Genomic DNA, 20,819 nt, shown 5'->3' with positions numbered 1-20,819 from the left:
AACTTACGGTACTTAGTCTTACAGACAATAACATCCCGGCAAAACTGACCAATTTGTGTACACGAATCTGACGCCGGCTGCTAACCAACAAAAACTATCTCTTAACTTCGATGATGAATTCTGCCAAGGTTGTCAAAACGTCAGTCACTATCACCGACAGCATTCCTTCCTAAGACTACTCTCACCAGGACGATCAGACTACACGAACGAATGTTACCTTCGGGTGTAAACCATTTACTGTGGTGTGAGTTAATATAGAGTATCTAAATTTTTCTTATTTAGGTGTCCAACTCCATGTGGATGCAAGCCGCTGATCGCACAAAGAGCATAAACTTGGATTTGCTGGAAGAAATGTTCCAGATAGAGGAGAAGGAAAAACCCATACCTAGTGGTGGGTTTGATTCACGAGGAAGAAAAACATGAAGTGAAGCATACATCCTTTCTTAGTTTATTGGGAACTGTTTTTAACAATGTATCACATTATTTTTCCACAGCCCCCGCTAAACCCACGGTGAAGACGTTACTGGATCCAAAACGAGCTCAGAATCTTGGTGCGTGATAATCCTCGTTACCTCAACGAATTGTTTGTCACCAGAGCAGTTCAGTTTTCAATTGAGTATCGAAAGCTATCCGGGATTGCCTAGTTTTTGCTTTAATTCGCTCTGTGATTGGTCGAGCAAAGTTGCGCCACCATCGCAACCAATCAAATCAAGAACTACGCGTTTTCCCGCGCTTCAAGCAGGTTGCCTCTTTTTACTTTGAGTTCTCATTGGTTAATGATGATGTTCTGATTGGTGGTTGTGATAACTTTGGTTTTTCGACACTCAACTGAAAACTACGATTGAATTGTGCTATCTGGGTTTGCGTGTGCTTTACTTTGAAGACCGCCTGAACTTTCCCTTCTCTTCGTCTCTTGGGAATATGTGCCTTTGTTCTGATTGGCCATAGAAATTACTTCGGCTTGGTTTCTACAACACTACGTTGAATAATTCTCTAAATTGACTTGTGTCAAAAGGTTGATTGAAAACAAAGTCTTCGTATTCTAAAGTCATTCTTATATTACTGTGTTTCGTGGTATAAACTCACACCCGCACTTTGAAATATAGATTTTAGAGCGTTGGTAAGCGTTTTATTTTTTCCACTCTGAGAACTGACTTGTTTCGTCTGACACCGTAAGGATGCAAAGAAGCGGTGGAGCTTATAGAAGAATTGCGTTAAATATAACATTTCACTTCTCTAAATTTCTAAAAAGCTAGCGCCTAGTCTCTAATAATTGTAATTTTTTCCCCCCTAGGAATTTTCCTGAGTGGGTTCAAACTGAGCACCAAGGAGATTGACGAGAAGCTGAGTGTGTTCAGAGAAGAAGATGGCGCCCTACCTATGGATCAGGTGATCGCTTTGAAAAGGTAACAAAATGCTAATCTTGTTCAGGTGATTGCTGTGTAGTTGTTGGATTAAATTGATTTATTTCAATCATTAGGTTTCTTCCATCAGCTGAAGAATTTGAGATGTACAAGAACTACAAGGAAGATCCCAGCACATTGGTGCCAGCGGATCAATTTATGAAGAAGGTAACAACAGAAGACACTATTTGAATAACATTTGGCGTCTCTAACGAATTATGCGAAGTTCTGATTTTAATTTGATGGCAAATAAGGTCTTGCTTCGCAGTTGTAGGGAAGGACTCGGGTGTAGAGTGCTTTTAGAGACCAGGAACCCGTCTCTCGAAAGTCCCGGTAAGGGGCCCGAAACTATATTTTAAAATCAATATTTAAACAATAGCAGTTTCTGGCACCTTAACCCTAAACCCTTCTCTTGAATGAAGACAGAACAGTTTTACGGGCCCGTCAAGTTACCCTCGAGTAACAGAGAGAAACGGGCCTCGGTAACTTAAAAAGTTTTGAATTAAATAATAAAACTTTCAACTAAAGAAACAAATGGACTGGTTAGGGTGCCAGAAACTGCCTCTCTATTGTTTAAATTTTGATTTTAAAATATGGTTTTGGGCCTGTTAAGTTATCGGGACTTTCGTGAAACGGACCCAAGGGCAAGGTTGCTCGAAGGGGGTTAATCAATCTAGGATTAAAAGGTGATCATGGCTTTTATGTATTACGGAAAAGATATTTTGAGGTTTTGTTTGGTTTTATTTCAATATAACACGGAACTAGGTGGGAAAAAAGTCCAAACGAAAATCCCTTTGCAGAGCTCTAAAACTGAATTTAAAATTTACACTAACCTTGGGCTAATGTAATCGTGTTTTGAACAACCCAGCCCTGAAAGGCAAAGGAATCATTGAAGATACGTTTTCCTCCCCCCTCCCGTAATAACTATTACGTTATACGTAATATTTTTCAAGAGTTATGGGTTTTTTATATCGAATTTTTCTTTGGTCTCTTTCTTCTTGATAAGCTTTGTGAGATAAACGACCTGGAGAAACGTTTGGATTTATTGCTTGTCATCATGGAGTTTCCCCAACAGTTTGAAGATCTTGCACCGGTAAGTATCTTTACTATGGCTTAGAAATCTGATGCAAGCGAGAACAACTACACACGTCTGCAGATGGTAAGCAGGTTTTTAAACAATTCAAAAACACGTGTTACTCCTGAAGTGAAACAAAGACTTCAGAACGAGTCATTCTTTATCGCCGAGGGGGTAGAAGGGGCGGCGCGGAAGATTTTCGGGGGGGGAGGGGGTCCAGATATGAATATTACAGAGCCTTAGAGGGGATCAGGTGAATTTAATAGTGCCACAACCAAAATCCTCCGATCCTACCAGGCGATAAACTGACCGGTTCCTTAGAACGCCTGTGGGTATTCACAACAACCAAGAATAAGAACAAAGGAAATATCACAGGACGCCAGTCAGTGAGAACTCGGCTTTTTTTTTTCAGGAAGGTGGTTTTCGTTGCAACACCCCAAGATAACGCTGTACACTTTTCAGTTGGAATTTTCGACAAACGGGGTCAATGTTAAATTTAATATTGATCATTTTTTTCTTTTTCAGAATGTGAATAATCTTTTGCAAGCTTGCAGTGAACTTTACAACAGCAAAAACTTTCAGCTCATGTTGGAATACGTGTTGTCAGTTGGAAACATTCTGAACACGGGAAGTACCAGAGGAGGTGCATATGGGTTTAGGCTTCATTCCTTACCAAAGGTAACCTGTTACTAGGGCGACTCACCAGTGGTCAGAATTGGCCCGTCAAACTTAACACTGTTCCTATTACCAGCAGAACTGTTCTTGTCATTTGGTTTTGGCCGGTGGATTATCTTGCTCTAGCACGTAGTACTCGCGAAATGCGCGCCGCGAGAATTTTGAAAGCCATTGGTTTATTGCAGACTCTTGAAATCACGCGGGATAGCGCAGCCATAGACTCCTTTTTCTTAAATGGCTAGCCCCAAAAGTCAGCTTTTTTGGCCACGACAAAACTGAGGCTAGAAGAGCTAATTTTCAAGCTCATCAAAGACTCCTGGATTCTGAGCTCTTGAGTTTTTGTGTTACATTCGCAGATGGCAGATATCCGCGGAAATAACAAGAAGTACAACCTCCTCAAGTTCCTTATCCTTCAACTACAGCAGTCCAATCCAGAAGCGTTGAATTTCACGGACGAATTGAAAACCGTTCAGAAAGCTGCTACGTGTGAGTTAAAATATTGAAAATTTAACTCTTATGAAAATATCGGTTAATGTGCAAGCAAGGTTGAGAGAAAATTATCTGGTTTAAACTAAGCGGGGTGGAAACAGGGAAATCTTGAGCCTAGGGAGAGGGAGGATATCTTCTTGCTTCTTCTCACTTACTTCCTCAAGCCGATGAAGATCGTATGGTAGAAGACCAATTTGATGGGATCTCTCTGCAACAATCGCATCTGAGTATTTAAGGACTTACTATTTTTCTTTTCTCACTTTTTTTCTCGACATAGGTTCATCTAAAGCCCTGTTTGCTGAAGTGGAAGGTTTGTTAAGTCTTTTATTTTATCAATCCGCTCATCTTTAACGCAGCACTTCATGTTTGGTCAAGTTTACACAACAGAATTTAATTGAAACCGCGGTGTCTTCTTACTTTTCTGTGACTCCTACTCCTGGATTAGTTCCATTCAATAAATTATTTGATTCTACAGAAGAAAGTGTCACGCCTTAGTGATTATTTCCTTTTTACTATGCAGTGATGAAGAAGGACCTGATTAAAATCAAGAAACACTCGAGTGAACTGTTTTTGAAGCGTAACCAGACAAATCCAAAGGATGTCAAACTGCACAACGATGTGGAAGTATCCTTTGCGTTAAGTTTAAACTAAAAAGTATCATCTTTACATATCTAAAAGCTTCCAGAACGAGTGTCTCGGTCACGCACACTTCGGTCACGATTTGTCTACACTTGGTAACTCTTTGTGACGCTTGGTCACGATTTTCTCCGCCGTCACCATGGAGGTCAGCCTTTGTGGACAAATATAAATTGACCTTAAAGTAACAGTTTTAAATAACTTTTAAAACTCACGAGGAATATGTGGGGGTTGTATATGAGCTAACAAGTCAATAAACCGAAACCTATACAGGTTCTTTAACTGAAGGGCCTCGAAAAGGATGGTTACCCCCCCCCCCCAACTGCTGAAGCAGAGGCATCAAATGGACCAGACCAAAGCTCAGTGCATGTTCCATTTCAGAGAAATGAGCATTAGATTAACAGTTACGATTTCAAAGACTTCACCATCTCAATTTTTTTGTTGTCCTGCGAATTCGAGTTGCTATGTAAGTTGTGGCCTCCTGTGCTATAAAGAGGTATTTCAATGCCCTTGTATGGTTTCTCTTTAACAATCTACCCTCAGTCCTTTGTGAATGAATATGAGCAGAAGCTAAATGATTTGTGTGATCAGTGCAAGCAGATGAAACAGATTTACAACAAGGTTTTGGTAAGAAAATCTAAATGAAAATGCAAGTTAATTGGCTAAATCAATTATGCGCATGCCTTGGAGAACACCAATGGAGAAGCTTTGCTTTTAAAACCTGCTCCTTTCTTTACTAGCTGCTGTTGGGTCTTAGACCCATAAGGATTTGTCTCTGTACAGTACCCTTCGACACCTAACTGTTATTTTTTTTCTCTGTACAATATCACCCTTGAATTACACATTAAGGTCACTGGAAGAGAGGAAATGATCACCAACTAAAGAAGGTCTTGATTGTTAAACAAATTCTCCTTGTCAGAATCCAAGGAAAGTATAGGGAGCAGTATGGAGAATATGTATACCGATGTTAGGTTAAAGGGGTTAGCACAGCGTTACGCCAACTGATGGCAGTTTACTCTTGTCTTAACAGGTTTCTTTTGGTGAGTCTCAGAGCAGTGATTCAGAGGAAATTTTTGGACCTATCAGCACTTTTATGACACAGTTCAAAAAAGCGTTGAAAGAACAGAATCAGGGCAGTAAGCACAACAAGGGTATCAAACTGGAGGGCCTCAGGTGAGATGTAATGTAAGGTACCTGTTTTATGTGAATTGAGGCCAATGACAACGTTTTCAGTTGTGTGACCATGTAAGGCGCGAGGGTTGAACGGAGGGGCACTGGTGCGGCAAAGGTACCAAACTTAGAAGAAATTATTTTTTTTGTGTGATGTACCAATTTGCAACGAAAAGTAAAAACATTTATGGAGGCTGATGCTGTTCTGTGCAATCTTGGCATTGAGATCTATTATGTTTCAGCCAATTTATCCTTAACTAATAGAGAGGTAGCTTGTAAATCGATAAGTAAACGCAAACGTTCGAAAGCGCTGCGTTTGAGTAATGCAAGTCTCACACGAAGGTCACGCAAGGAAGAATTGAGGGAGAGGGGTCCTGTCTGCGATATGTTCAATTGTGGTTTCGCCAGACTTATCCAATGCGGAGAATTAACGCCAGCAATGCACTTCTTGCCTATTGCACGAGAGTAGCGGTAGAGTTATCTTGATTCTTCTCATTGTTTTTCAGTGAGGCCATCGCACAGAGGCAGAAGTCGATCAATGTAAGTGTTTTTTATCATTCTATGCTAAACGACGTTTTACTCATTGTCTTCTTAATTCCTTGCGAAAGCTTCCACCTAGGACTCGTGTTTTCTCATAAATAGCATTGAAATATAAATATTAATTTTGTGAAGTGTGAGTTCTGTCTTGAGGCAAAACTGGATCATCGCTTACTTTTTGTGCTTTTTCTAGGACTCAACTTCAGTGGCCTCTATGAGTTCTTTTTCGACAACATCAACTACCTCCGGTCATGACAATATTGATGGAAACAAAACCAGTCGGAATGGTGAGGTGAGCAAGCAGGTTTAATAAAAAAGGAACTCGTTGATAGTTATGTTAATTCTTTGTTCGTGTTCATGTTTATTCAACAGAAAAATAGTTTAGGCTCGTTTTATACAACTGTTGTTTCAGTAAGATGAATAAAATAACGACTGCCATACGCACCGAATGTAAAGTACCCGACAGCCCTCCCTCACTCGGGTCTCGTGACACTCACAATTAGTTACAATTGTAACCAACCTGCATTTGGGAGTATACGGACGAATACAGTCGAAATAAAACTGAACAGTCACAGTTTTGGAACTTCACACTGGTCCATTACCGTTGAGGGCAAACTAACCGATTAGTCTCGTGGACTGAACAGAACACCGTCAAATGACCGAAAAGTTCCCGCTCTCGCTGTCTTCGAGTTGTATTTTTTTTCAAGAAAATATCTCTGCTTTTTCTTTCAGAACAGAGACTTATTTCTTGAAAGGAAGCCGTCAAATAAAGATACAAACACTTCACCTCATGCACCACTCCCTGTCATCCATAAACAGGTAATAATATTTTATTAGAGGAGAGCGGTTTTTGTTTTAAGTGGTGAGGTTAGAAAAACATCATAATCCTTTAACTCTCAGAGGTGATTAACACGTAACTTCTACTTATAACGTCCATACGCTATCCAGTAAATAGGTCATGAGAATATTTAAATTGATCAGATAAAAGTTGCTCCATTTATCCAAAACCAAATTATCTTAAACTAATTTACAAGGAAGTGTGTAGCAGCTAGAGGTTAGAATTAACAATCAGATCTTTGGGGTTAAGGACTAACCTTAGTGGAAACTAAAATTTATTACCAGACCCCGGATTAAAAAAGTGGTAAAACCATCCACTGAAGTAGTAATCGTCTGCCGGTTTTTTTTGTTTTTGTTTTTTTTTTCGGACACGAGGCGCTGGGTGGAGTTTTATTTGTAGGTCTTGGATGTTTTCCTCATTACATGCAATGTTGTCTCACAAGATATGATGATAATTTTATAAGATTTTATCACTGTTCGTAACAGTGTGCGGAGTTTTTAAAGGATATTTTATTGTTTGATATTCCTTTGGGTTTGAATGTATAACTAACTTTCTTTTTCAGTTGAGTATCAAATTGCCGCCAAAACCACAAGGGAGAGCAAATCCCAAACCCACACGGAGCGGTTTCCTTGGCAAGCTCAGCGGAGGAAAACATCATACTCCAAAATGGGACAACAGATATTTCGAGCTCACAGACACAGGATATCTTAATTATTACAAAAAAGCTGATGGCGGGAAACCTATCAATTCCATCTATTTGAGAGGCTGCCCCTTAGAAATAGACCCTAACGACCCTCTAATAGTTCTCATTAAAACCGACGATAGAGACTGGAGCTTGCGAGCGGCAACTGCTGAGGAGGCCTGCGCATGGAAAGAAGCCATGTCATTTTACACTGACAAACGGAACTGAAGGCTCACAAATAACTCAGGGATAAATTTTTGTAAGAGCATGCGATCAATCAGGTTAATTTCACGACTTGAGACCGAGATTAATTCTGGTCCTGCTTTTTGATAATGGGGATGATCCAAGAGTTAGATCCAATCAGAGATTATTTCGCTCAGTGTGATTTCAAGCTTGAGAATTACACAAAGTGGGAAGAAATAAAGAGGAAACGAAAATAACATTCTGAAATTAAATTTGACGACAGTCTTGGATTTCATTATGAGACTTGTTCAAACAACTGGGGCCAGGCCACGCGCCGATTTTTAAATATCAAATTTACACTAGAGCTATCCTCTTTTCTTTGAAATAGAAACTCTAACTTTAATTGGAAATTTTGCTTCAGTTGAAGAGGCTCTTTATTCTGTGTGAATTATTTATTGATCTACATAGTAACTGGCGTACCATGCATTCGTGTATGTTACTTGGCATAAACTCTTCTCAAAGTGTCGCGTATTGTTATTATTATAAAACCATGCAATTATTAATATAAACGAATGAAAGGAAGAAAATACGGGTCAAAAATGAAAAAGATACTTAAAATTCATGAAAATGGTTTACATCTGCATCATTCAGGCTATTCCCAAGATTGTGCCGGGATAATTATTGATTCAAGTTAAATGTTTATTAATTCATTATTTTGTTAGAGCGTCTTTTCATAGACATGAAAGAGAGATTTCACGCAATCTGCTTAACTGTTATGTTTGTACAATGTAACCGTATGTCTCTTACCACACATGCTGCTTGGAAGACCTCAGCGTCAGTCGTAGCTTTGCCCCTCAGCATCTTTCCTCAACTTTTATCTTTTGGAGTTTCTCTCCTAAGACCTCTCTTAAGAGAACTGATGGTAATATAAATTATTTTAAACGACTCATGCGATGTAAAGGAACTTGCGAAATATTACAATATTATGAATTATAATCATGCATCATTGTAATAAACATTTTAGTCCAAGATGTTTGTTTTCTTTCGCAATCTACTCTCTTTTGTGAGGTTGGTTGAATTTCGTGACGCGTACGTGACATTCTGAAATAACATTTGTACCGTGACTGCCCGGTTTTAAATGATTCAGACTTGACGGTGGAAAGCGGAAAATTTTGATTGTTGGGTGAATGAAATTGCTAGTTATCACATCAAACTCAAACTGATGAGCAATGGTGATGATTAAGCGTAAAAATTAAATTAATTGGATCAACAAAATTAACAAATGAACCAGTTCATAAATGAATAAAGGGGGTAAGTTTCTGAAGAAACTGTAGGAGAGTATAGCAGGTAATTTAGTGTTAACGACTGAGTTAGCCACTGTGAAGGGCCACCGTAAAGGGTAAAAAAGCTGACGTTTCGAGCGTTAGCCCTTCGTCGGAGCGATTGGAGGAATTGTGGGTTGTGTGTGGGTTTACATGCAGAAAGTAGAGCTACGCTATTAGTGGGAATATGGTGACGAAAAAACAGAAATAAATAAATCTACCCAGTTCTCCTGTTTACCTCTCCCTTTAATTCATTGTTGCCTTACTCACGCTATCGCATTAGTACTTTTGGGAACCAACCAAACGCCGGGTAGGAGATTAGCGATTAGCGCTGGCATTGCTAAAAAAAATTGCTGACATTTTGCAAAAGTTGAATGGATAGAGTGTCCAATTAGAGCTGATTCGTGATGTTACGTCAGTCGCAAGAAGCTTCCTCTTGACCTATCAGCATGCAGCAGTGTTTTTTACCCTACTTCGCCTTGTGTCCATTATTCACAGGTCACAGATGACGTCAACATCGGGTAGGGGGTAATTGCGAACCTAATAGGCTTTTCCTGATTCCGGTGTCAGGAAAACACTTTGACTGATAGATTTCTCGAAACAACTATTGCCTTTTCGCCTGAAAATTGCTTCCGACGAAGGGCCTTTACCAGTTAATTCCGAAAAGAAAAACTTCGCAAATTGTGCACCATAGTTAATAGTTGTTCGCCTCTTTATATAAACAAATATTGTAAAAAAGCCTGAGACGTCGTCGTATCCAATCAGGGGGAAAGATAAGATAACTGGAAAATTATCCATCGATTTTTTTGTTTGAACAACAGGTAATATATTTCATTCACCCAATCAGACATTTGAAGATTCTTTCTTCGTTTATCTTAGTCAGAACCGCATCCACAAAAGTAACGTAAATTTTAACACATATCTTGTTTAAGAAAGATGTCACTTAATTCTCACACGACGCATAATATTTACAAACCTTTTAATAGTTCTTCGATACAATCTACTGATTTTTTAACTAATCAGAGTGCTTCTGTGATCTCCGTTATTTTATGAATTAAAGTATTTCTGCGTTGAACCGTTTGGCATCGACATGACACTTAATTATTTCAATTTACTGGCCTATTCACTGTGGAAATATATTACACCTTTTTAAATTTTACGTCCTTGAAAAACCTTAACCGGAAGTCGTTGGCGTGACTCAGAATTAATAACAATGCTTACACTCCTTAACATTACTAATTTGGGTTGTAATGTTTAAATAGAATCTACATCAAGACTCAGTCACTTCCGTGATCACTGAACCAGTCACCAGTTCAACATTAGTGATTAGACAATTTCGAAATTACCAAACTACTTAATAAAGGGGTTGAATTTCTAAAGAAACTGTAGTTCTGCGTCGGTGGAGGAGTATAACAAGGTAAATTGGTATTGTCAGCTGAGTTGAAAACATAGAGAGTTTTGAAGATGACATTTCGAGCGTTAGCCCTTCGGCATTCGCTCTGACGAACAGCTTTGAAACTCTTTACGGTGACCAATTTGCGTCATCAACTCAGTTGATACTGATACCAAATTACCACATCTGAACTACTGTTATCTGAAATTTTCATTTTACGAAAAAAGTGTTTGATCATCTGTATTCAAAGTGCTTGATTTCAAATTATAGCCGTTATTCTTGAAACTATTGACTCGTCCATAGCCTGCCAGACTACTTAGATAATTTCATGTCTCTTTGGTAGTCAACATTTCTGTTACGCTCGCCCATTTACAAACTTGACCCTAATTGGAGCACAGAACAGTAATCAGAGATATCTGAAAAGCTCGTTCAAAGTGGAGATTTCGCTAACCAAGAAAATATTTGCCCGGCGACGATAGAGATTTGAGATGCGAGAGATGAGATCAGAAGCAAATGTCAGCTACAAGGTGTGCGCATTCCAAGAGATGTTTCCTCGGGGGGGGGGGGGGGGGGGCAAAAAATGTGCACGTGAAAGGAGAAGGGGAAAATATGAGAATGGGAAAAAGAAAAGAGAATACCTCTAAAACCAGAGTTTAAGAATAATATTAAAGCTAAAAATTTAGTCTTCATTGCGGAAAATGATGGGATCAGTGAGAGGAAAAGCTCCGGGTAAGTTTGTCGTTTTTCAGGCTATTCAACAGGAAGTTTCAAAACTCTTTTGTTTCAGCGCGTGGAAAAAAACCCTTGTCTGTTTGACCTTTATTTACGTAAGCACGAGTTACGAAATTACGGTTATTGTACGCTAATATCTTTCACGCGACATTTGAGGTGGTTTAGTGTTGTTTTCTCGGAAATCTGGAAACCTGAACGATAGCGCCGATATCCTACCCTGTGGGGTAGTGAGGGTGAAGTTGACAAATTAGCCTATATACTTTTCTTCGATCAGCTGATGGTATATTTTAGACTATCACCGTAAAATATTGTTTTACGAGTCAATTTTTTGTAGACAAATTATTCGAAATCTTCAGAAACAGATTTATTTTTACTTTTTAAAGAAGACCTGTAATTGGCGGATTTATTTATATCACTGACGTAATGTTCATAGTAACGCAAAGGCCAGGGTTGATCTAGGGGAGGTTTTACGTCTAAGTGAAATTTTTTTCCTGTTGCAAGAGAATCACCACCTCATTGGCTTATCTTTTCGAAGTTGAAGTCAATGTAGGGAGGTAACAGTTGGCATCGAAAGGTATTCGTCCAAAGGAAAAGCGGAAAAGCAGAGGAAAGGTGGTTAAGTCCTCTGAAAGTCAAAATGGCTGCAAGTGCTTTGGGCATTAGTGCTCCAAACTTGTCCTGCCCAGCTGGTAGGTAAACTCGATGTCCTAATTACTCTCGGGGTATTCATTCCCATTAACAGCTTTTCAGTTAACTGAAGGCGCAATAATTGTAAAGGTGCTGAGAATAAAAGATAAAATACGAGAAGTTTGTTTACGAACTTCGCTCGACGGATGCGGGAATCAAAACCGCGAAGTTCACCCACACAAACCGATTCGCAAATGCATGCGGTTACGTTGGAAGAAATTTTTGCGTCATACGGATGATGTTTGAACTTTTTATCCTAGAAAAGCGGCCCAAGTTTTCCAGAGATAAAATTCGAAGTATCTGAGATCCACAATGAACGCATGTCGATCGGTGTTGTTAGTTGAAGTGAAGTTCACTTTGGGCGTGAGTACTCTGGGGTTATAATTCCTTGTTTCAACTTGAAAATCTAATAATCGTCAATTGTCTTTTGGACGCAGCTATCATGGTATTAGTTGGGGTACTTTGATTAATTCGTTCAATTCAGATTCATGCCCTTGAGTTTTGCCTTTTTATTTGCTCATGAAAATGCATATTTATCAGCTGTAATTGGACAGAAAATCATATGTTTTCTGTCGCGCATATTTTCATTTCTATCTTTACAGCTCGTAGGAAATTTTAGTTTGAGTTGTTGCTCTAACCCGGTGGAAGGTTAGATGTTGTGTTTGTAATTTACTTATTTTATCGCATTATCTGTAGTATTTGCCGATAAAGCATATTTGAAACAGCGAACAATATCAAATCGGAATTAGTTCTACAGGCTTGTGCAAGTAATTGTGTCATACGCGAATCGTGTAAGCCAGTTTTTCGACCTGTTATAAATTTTTCAATCTCTTAATTGAGTGAAAATGAGTTTTTCGCGGAAGTATTGCCAATTTACAGTCTTTGCGTGACCTTGGGCAAATTCTTATCTTTTGCTGTCCAGCTCCTGCTCAGCCTAAAAATAATACTTCCTAATTTGGATCATGAAGCATGCTGCTGAGTCATGATACGGAGAAAAACAAAGACAGATATACTGTTTTTTTTTGGTTTTTTTTTTTATCGTAGTGATAACAGAAGGAAACACATGGGTGTAACCTTTGAGTGTTTTTACAACGTTTCTATAGAACTAGAGGGAAAACACTTTTAAATCAGGGAAAATATTTGATTGTTAGTTTTGCAAGTGCTACTGTTAAATTACAATCCCATTAGTTGCTAGATCAAGTTGCCTCAGGCCTCATTTTAATGAAAATTGAGACTATATGATTTTATGGTGAATTAACTAGTAAACTATTTCTTTTTGTATTTAAATGATGTTATTGTTTCCTAATAAATTATGGGTAATATACTTGTTGTCAAGCAACACCAGTAAATAAATTTGAAAACAAAATAGCAAATTGGTAGACATGACTTCCTGTTGATTAACTTAATTAATAGCTGCCCTTGCTTGACTAGTAAAATCCACATTCTTATATCAAAAGGTAAAAATTATCAGCCATTGAAACATATAAACCCTCTATCTTCCTTTCTAACGAATGATTAAATATTATTTAAAAATGAGGAAACTACAAACTGCATTTTTTTTTCAGGTGCTGAAGATGTCTTTGATGATGAAATGAGGTTGCAAAAGATAAACCTTATGATGCAATACCTACCACTGACACAGTCTCGTTCACGGCGACCTCTCTCTCTAGATGATTGTGTTGTTGCTGAAGAATATTTGAACAAGTCTCCTCATTCCTGGGACTCTGGCATTTTCTCACCATTATCACTGTCATCCAGTTCACTTTCCAGTAGTGATCAAACTTGGATGTCACCACCTCCTTCATCACGACTTACCAGCTCACCAAAGCCAAAAGCAAAGAAACAATTGTTTTCATTCCCAGCAGGTATGTGTGGAGAGTTTTAAGAAATATTTTAAACATTGTGTAAGCAATGTTGTGGTTATATTAAATTTTGAATGTTTTTCTTGGTGCAATGTAGTGCTATAGTGTGAATCTTTCTTTTGCTGTTTAGGTGCTTTAATATATACTTGTTGATAGTTATTATCATTATATGGCAAGGTAGACCTGTAGTAAATCAGAGCACTCTGTCTGGTTGTTACTTGGTTGGGATTTTGCCATACAGACTGTTCCCTGGTAATAGTCATGAGCAATTTAATTTTTGTGTGCAAAAGCTAGCAAACTTAAAATAAGGGAGTTTTGTCTGAGTGCCATGTAAAAGACTACTTATACTCACAGTACCCTAGTGAGGTTATTTTGCCCTCAGTTGTATTTGACTTGTACAAACCTGGCTACAGTCAGTCTGTGTTAGTACAGCACAGACCAATATTCCCCAGTATCACCCTTATACTATATTAGCAAAAATTTTCATTAAGAGAATGTGTGTGTACTTGAAACTGAAATGAAGAAAAAAATGATTGTTAAAAAGGATTGCACTAACTTTGTGTTTTTTCTTTAGCCCCATACCAGGATGTTTTTTCTGACCCTTCCATGGAATCTATATTTGGTGATATACATGAAGATATTGGTGTGTCTTGGAAAATACTTGGACGCTATATGCTGAAAAGAGAATGCATTCTCAATAACATTGATGAAGATTACAAGGGTGTTGGAGAGAAAGCATACCAGTTTCTTTTGAAGTGGAAAGCAGAGGTTGGGGAAGCTGCCACTCCTCAAAAGCTGTTTCTGTCAGTGTTGCATATTAAGCGTACAGATGTTGCCAAGAAGTTGATGACTTTAGTTCCTTCGCTTCAAGGCTTGTCACATCTAGTGATAGACAGTGCTATTAAAAGTGAAAGTATCCTATATAACTGGAAGGAAGAACCTGAGAATTTAAAAGTAGAGAGGGTGTTGAGTGAAGATAAAAAGGTAATGATGCAAAAAGAATTGCAATAAAATAATTTAGTGGCCAATATGAATGGTTCATCAAATGCTAGTATTAATCAAAACAAAGTCTTCATTATTTATGGGAGATCATAAAATTCTCAGGCTATCAGGCAGAATTCTTAGGTAAATTTTTATGGCCTGGTTTTTTTTCCGACTGAGACATTTAGAAGTCTCTCCTGTTGCTTAACTTGATTCTCTTGCTGAAACAATAAAGCAGCTTAATACAAAAGCACTTGGATTCATTTGTATAGGTAATCACATGACACTAAACACCACTTTTTTCCAAACCGACAACCCAAAAAGCAGTGCTTTTTACAGTGTTTTTGTTGTTAGAGCTGTTTTTCAGCCACTTTATTGTTGTTGAGGTGAGCCACTATATTGTTGTTGCAGTGGCGAAAGAAAACCTACTTGATACGTCAGCCATTGTTTTGCTCGCAAATTTTCAGTGCATCTAAATGTTGTGACATCCAAGGCTTGCACTTGATTGGCTCTCTATGAGTTTCTTTGATTATTGACCAATGAGAATGTCTGGTTTGGTACTTCTTTGCACTGAGTTAACCCTCTTCTGCACTGAATTACCTGAAAAATGCATTAACTTAACCAATCAGAACTGAGAAATTTTTCCAGGAATATTATTATACATGTAACTTATTTGTTGTACATGAACACTCACTGGAAACAGTCAAAATGGCCTTGTTCCATGGTTTTATGATTTGATGCATCTTATCCCCCCTTAAAATAATTTCATACAAGCTTGCAAGTGATTGACATGTAACTTCTCCCAATAGTATCCATAAATTATCCTGCAAACAGGCAACCAGAATAAGTTGTTATCTTGATCTGACACCAAATTCTTGTAACTAAGTTAAAAGGGAATGTGTAGCAGCTAGAAGGGAGAATTAACAGTCAGATCTGGGTAATTACAGGTTAAAATAAATATTAATTTATCAAATGCAGTAGTTCAGATGAAGGCAAGATTTTAATGCTTGGAGCATCTGAATCAAGCTGTGTACTAACAGGCATTGTCTGATCTCTGACCGTTTTAAAGGTTCTTGTGTGTTTAAGCACAGTGACATCCCAAAGGTTGGTCCTCAAACAAGAAGAGGGTGAAGTGGAGGCTTATGCTGTGAGAAAGGTGAGGCCAACATACACTGTACTTTGTATATTGTCCATATGCATTTTCTACTAATCAACTGAATTAATGCTAAAGCTACTAATTCTATGTGGCAAAATGGGTGTAAGACTATGGGATGAGTATAAAAAAAATCACTTTATTTGTATTGTCAGAGACAAGCTTTTGGTAATGATTTAATTGTTGAAAGTGGCATTAGGGTATTTTTTTCCAGAAATCACCTTTACTTTTACAATCTCTTGTATTATTCTCTGTTTGTAACTCTGAACAGTTCAGGGTAATGTGTTCTCCAACCTGTAGATGTACTTATGTACTTATTTCATGATCTGGGTGGAAAGATTCCCTCATAAGATTGACAGTAATTAGCAATTAAAATTTTTAACCTGTCATTCCCTTATTACTTTTCAACAGTGCATAGATTGTCAGGTGCTAAGAAAACAAAGCCAGCGTTTGCGCAAAACTGAAGAATTTCTCAAGGACTTAGAAATGAAGCAAAAGATGATACAAAATCTGCTTGCTGTCATCAAACAACTCCAGAACCACCTGCTGAATCAGCATCAGTACATCTCTGGACAAAAATTCAGCTGTCAAAACTGTGGACAGTACACATTAAAACAAGACCTTGTCCAAAAAGAGTTGACTCTTTTACACTATGAACTGGAAAGGATGAGCCAAACCAGAAACAGGCGAATCTCAATCAGTGGTATTCCCTCTGAAAGAATCTTCAACTTAGCAACTAGGACATATTCAGTATGCGAAGAGCATCGGGAAATGCACTTGGATAGTAAGAGACGACAAAGCATGTGTCAGCATTCTGAAGAGACAATGGACTCTGATGACAATGATCACATTGAAGGACCACTGATGGTAAAATCTTTTATTTTTAGTTTTCAAATAACTATTGATTGCATTGGAACCAAGTTTACACTGATTTTTGTTAATTCCCTCCAAACTCACAATGTACTTTTCCTTCCTACCTGCAGTGTGCATTAAATGTGATAATTGGTATTGGTAGAAGACGAAAAGTTACTCAGTCTTTGAAAAGCAAAAAGACCACTTCTGGGGCCAAGAAGAAGGTATTTACAAATTAATTGACCATTTTTAGTTATGAATTAGGCAGGGCTTGTTTTTTTGCACTGCATCATGCAAAAATAATATGTAAATGGTATTTCAATATTGGGAGAAGAACTAAAGTCTACCTCAGAAATGGAACAAAGGGGGTAAAGAAACTGAGGTGCTGCATCAGTGGAAGAGTATAACAGGGTAATTAAGTATTATCAACTGAGTTGATAACATAAATTGGCCACTGTAAAGAGTTTTAAAACTGACATTTTAAGCATGAGCCCTTTGTCATTTGCTCCAACAAAACTCTTTACAGTGGCCAATTTACATTATTAACTCAGTTGATAATAATAAATTACCCTGTTATATACCTCAGAAAGAGGTTCACTTACTTTGCAAAGACAAATTGGTCATCATGGCTAAATCTGTCTAAAGGAAAGTGGAGGTGACAGAGCAGAAGAAGGTGTCCAATCTACTAATGTCAGAATAACATCTGATGGCAATATTTGTGATTTCTCTGCAGCTAGGGAAGGCCAACAGTAATCCTATTTCATCATCATCATCATCATCGTCATCATCATCATCATCCTCAAGACAAAGCTACTTACTAGCACAAGAAAACCCCATATTTATGCCAAGTTTTGTTCACTCGCTTGACTGGTCAGGTGTCCCAGCATTTAAGGTTAGTTGGTGTGAAGGTGGATGGTATGAGTGGAGTTTTTTGTGTTTTCCTGAAACAAATTGCAAAAAATTAAGGTATCGATGCTTAGGGAGACATAATAGATGCGTTTGATTGAGCTAACTGCAGTCATGACTGTGGATCAAGAATTCTTGGTTCAAGCTTTGGGTTAAGTCATTTTTTTGTGTGTGAGCAAGTCTCACAGACTGCCCTCCATATCCTATAATAATAATAATAATAATAATAATAATAATAATATTGTTATTATTATTATTATTGTAACAAATGATATTAATAGTTATAATATGCAAATTCTTTCACATGTTCAATTGCTTGAGGTAGAAATAAGGTATTGTCCCATTGTGGAGAAGACAGTGGCTATCCATCCCCCCAGTCTTTACCCAATAATAAAACTAGGAGAAGCTTGCTGGGGAGCTATATTATTAGGCTTGTGTCAATCAACATAAGCCAATTTAAATGCTTGTTTGCTTTTGTTCTGTAGATGTCATCTGACTTCAAGAGTCCTGTATCTGGTGGGAACTCCAGGCACCAGGAGCAGCCCAACCACAAGAAAGCTTATGCAAACCTTGCTGTAACTTCACACAGTGATGATAATGATCAGTTCCTCCCTCTTAAGTGGCATAATGGTGAGTATTCCCAGAGGAATTGTTTATGTAAAAAATTCCCCCTTGATAAATTCACTGCAATTATTTTATGAGAGAAATTACTTGGATAGATAATAGTTTGATTTGGTGGCCTGCTTGTTGGTCATCCAAGTGTAACTTGAACCACTCATAATTCTGTAGACAACTTTGGGTTCTTACTTTTGTCTTTACTCTGGTCAACTCTTGGCAAATAAGTAACTAGGGAGGATAATTACTGGTTGTCTGGATCTGTCAGAATATTTATTGTATCTCATAATTTCTTAGCTGCCCAGTAATTTGTTGTTTTGTAGGCCGCCATTAGTTTTATTATAAACTGAGTCAATAAGACTACAACTCTGTTGTTGTATGGTGATTTGTTATGACTTCTATCATAAAAGACAGATAGCAGGCCGGTATTATTGCTCCAACTGAGAAGGAAGTGCTCTTTGAAGTGACTTTTCATGCAGGATGTATGCCATATTCCACTTGTAGTACAGAAAAAAACTGCTTTTTCTTGTTTATTGATGTATTGTTTTGGTCATGTTTCAGATCCAGACACAGAAGAGATGATTATATAGGTGGCTCATGGAAGTGAGATCTTTGTCCTCAACAGCATCAGCTGTAAAAACTCACACTCTGCACGTATAATATCTACATGGACTATTAACTGTGGTACATATCTTTGTTTCTGTGTGGTTATGATATGCAATGCTATGTAATAATAGTGTTTGGCAGATACTTGTTTCATTAGTTTAGTCAGTGTTTTTCTGTTTAGGTACATGTAAATAGATGAAGATTTTCTCTAGTTTTGTATCAAAAGTTTTTTTAATCTTTTGTAGGAGCTTAGAAATATCTTTAGTACGGCTTTTTTCGTCTCGCTAGGGCATGACATTGCAAATTTGTTCTAAAGTTTTAAGTAGCAGTAATGAACTGAAGAGCAATAGCAACAATATTAGTACGCTGCATAAAATGTACGTTTCATACACGATCGATTTCTGTGTGAAATTCCGTCTGTCCAATGACTTGACTCTAAAATTATTACATTTATCGACTACAATATCGTATGGCAAAAATTATGACCGTAAATCTGTGCGTAAAAAACCAAGGAAAACTAATTTAGAATTGTATCGTTATTTTTTGTTGTACCTATGCAATTCCGCCAATTTCAGTGAGCACTCAACGCAATGTTTCCTTCTTAAAAGACATTTTTAAATGCACTTTTTACCGCTAACCTGTACGTGCAGTCAAAGAGAAGTTTTACCAAGCTGGGTTGAACCCAGCGATCCCCGCAGGCGGTCAAAATAGTGTCATCTAGCAGTACGGGTTATTCAGAAAGTTGTTTGTTATCTTTTTGTGAGAGGGTAGAAACTAACAATAGTTCATTTTCACGTGTTTCGTTCGATTTGTACGTATCGTCTAGAAAATAGTTGAAATAAGTTCCGAGACTGCGCAATAAAAGACATACACTGTATGGCTAACACTCGTGATCGCCATAAATGAAACAAAAAAAGAGTTGACAAAAATTATATTTTTACCAAATGTAAAAATAATGGTTGCACTTTTTAAAAGCTAAGACCCAAAACAGCTGAAATCAGTTACGGCATTATAACCATTGTTCAGTAGTTGTGTCTGAAACTGAAGTTTGGGTAGCTAAGTGGTAGTTGCGTAAAATGTTCGTCTTTTGGTAGTTAAAGATAACGCTGCATGACGCTAATGATTACTTAATTCACACACGTCTTAATGTATATCTTTTATTTTTTTGTTATTTATGTTACAGTGTCCCCAATTAGCAACACCATGCTAAAGTTACACGACACTCGAATAAAGTTAATTTATTTGTTTTTATTTTTATTTACGCTATCGATAGCTCACCCCATTTAAATTGAAACTGACGTTGTTATTGACGTTTCCTTTTTTTAGTTATGGGTCAGTTGATCCCTGTAAAATAGGATCTATGTATTGTCTTTTCTTCCGTAGTGTTAAAAATTTATTAAAGGATGTAGCCGTCACTTTGATAAAGACGAAGAATTCGTATTTCTAGATAGAATCTGGCACAAGAGGCTGGTCCTCGCCAGCACAATAGTTATGAACATTATTATTTTAATGTTTCCATTTTTAATAAAACAATTAAGAATTGTGTTCGTTTGGTATGGTAACTCGAGTTGAAAGGGGAATTTTGCAAAAAGCATTTGTTTAGGAACGCGCAGTATTAGGCGTGCGGTGTTCTCTGTTGGGAGCCTGATACCCAGTTCTTTCCTCTGTATCAAATCTTACCCAGGCCTTATTTGGTATGCTTCGCGCTCCCTATGCGCTCCTTGCGTGTAAACTTCGTATGAAAAGAGAAAGCCTTAGGAATATTCTGAGAATTGGGTTGAGTGCAGTAGAGATTGCATCTTCACTATCCCATTGCCTGAGGCTTCTCTACTTCAATTAATCCGCATTGCAGTTGCATTCAGACTTCTCGGCTACGTCTGATTTCCTTCTGTAACCAGCCGTCAATTGACATAATAGCCGCGAAAAGATCGAGCAGGAAACAATGAGAATCTAAGAAACGATGCAATGGTCTTTTCAGCTCAACATGTGCCAGCTTGAATCTTCTTACTGATAATTAAACAA

General features: G+C 37.8%; 2 protein-coding genes across 4 annotated transcripts in view; both read left to right on the top strand.

Moving 5' to 3' along the window:
• The window catches only part of LOC131787384 (uncharacterized), a 28,610-nt gene extending 19,893 nt beyond the window's left edge, over positions 1–8,717 (top strand). For all 3 annotated transcript variants that reach the window (XM_066163659.1, XM_066163660.1, XM_059104493.2), the window contains 15 exons: positions 283–391; positions 495–551; positions 1,295–1,406; positions 1,481–1,571; positions 2,410–2,496; positions 3,004–3,156; positions 3,510–3,639; positions 3,920–3,952; positions 4,163–4,266; positions 4,822–4,905; positions 5,309–5,451; positions 5,955–5,988; positions 6,179–6,277; positions 6,718–6,804; positions 7,386–8,717. In XM_066163659.1, the coding sequence (XP_066019756.1) occupies positions 283–391; positions 495–551; positions 1,295–1,406; positions 1,481–1,571; positions 2,410–2,496; positions 3,004–3,156; positions 3,510–3,639; positions 3,920–3,952; positions 4,163–4,266; positions 4,822–4,905; positions 5,309–5,451; positions 5,955–5,988; positions 6,179–6,277; positions 6,718–6,804; positions 7,386–7,733 (1,671 nt within the window). In that variant the 3' untranslated portion in view covers positions 7,734–8,717. The remainder of the gene's footprint in view (positions 1–282; positions 392–494; positions 552–1,294; positions 1,407–1,480; positions 1,572–2,409; positions 2,497–3,003; positions 3,157–3,509; positions 3,640–3,919; positions 3,953–4,162; positions 4,267–4,821; positions 4,906–5,308; positions 5,452–5,954; positions 5,989–6,178; positions 6,278–6,717; positions 6,805–7,385) is intronic.
• A 2,862-nt stretch (positions 8,718–11,579) lies between these two features.
• On the top strand, positions 11,580–20,337 carry LOC131787402 (uncharacterized). The gene is made up of 9 exons (XM_059104519.2): positions 11,580–11,824; positions 13,388–13,687; positions 14,259–14,668; positions 15,735–15,821; positions 16,230–16,685; positions 16,802–16,894; positions 17,404–17,562; positions 18,062–18,206; positions 18,753–20,337. Exons 1-9 carry the CDS (start codon positions 11,773–11,775, stop codon positions 18,779–18,781), a joined length of 1,731 nt encoding a protein of 576 aa, XP_058960502.2. The 5' UTR covers positions 11,580–11,772; the 3' UTR covers positions 18,782–20,337.
• The last annotated feature ends 482 nt before the right edge of the window (positions 20,338–20,819 follow it).

Source organism: Pocillopora verrucosa, chromosome 3 (genome assembly GCF_036669915.1).
Source record: "Pocillopora verrucosa isolate sample1 chromosome 3, ASM3666991v2, whole genome shotgun sequence".
Classification (NCBI taxonomy): domain Eukaryota; kingdom Metazoa; phylum Cnidaria; class Anthozoa; order Scleractinia; family Pocilloporidae; genus Pocillopora; species Pocillopora verrucosa.
This window is presented reverse-complemented; position numbering and strand designations above follow the sequence as displayed.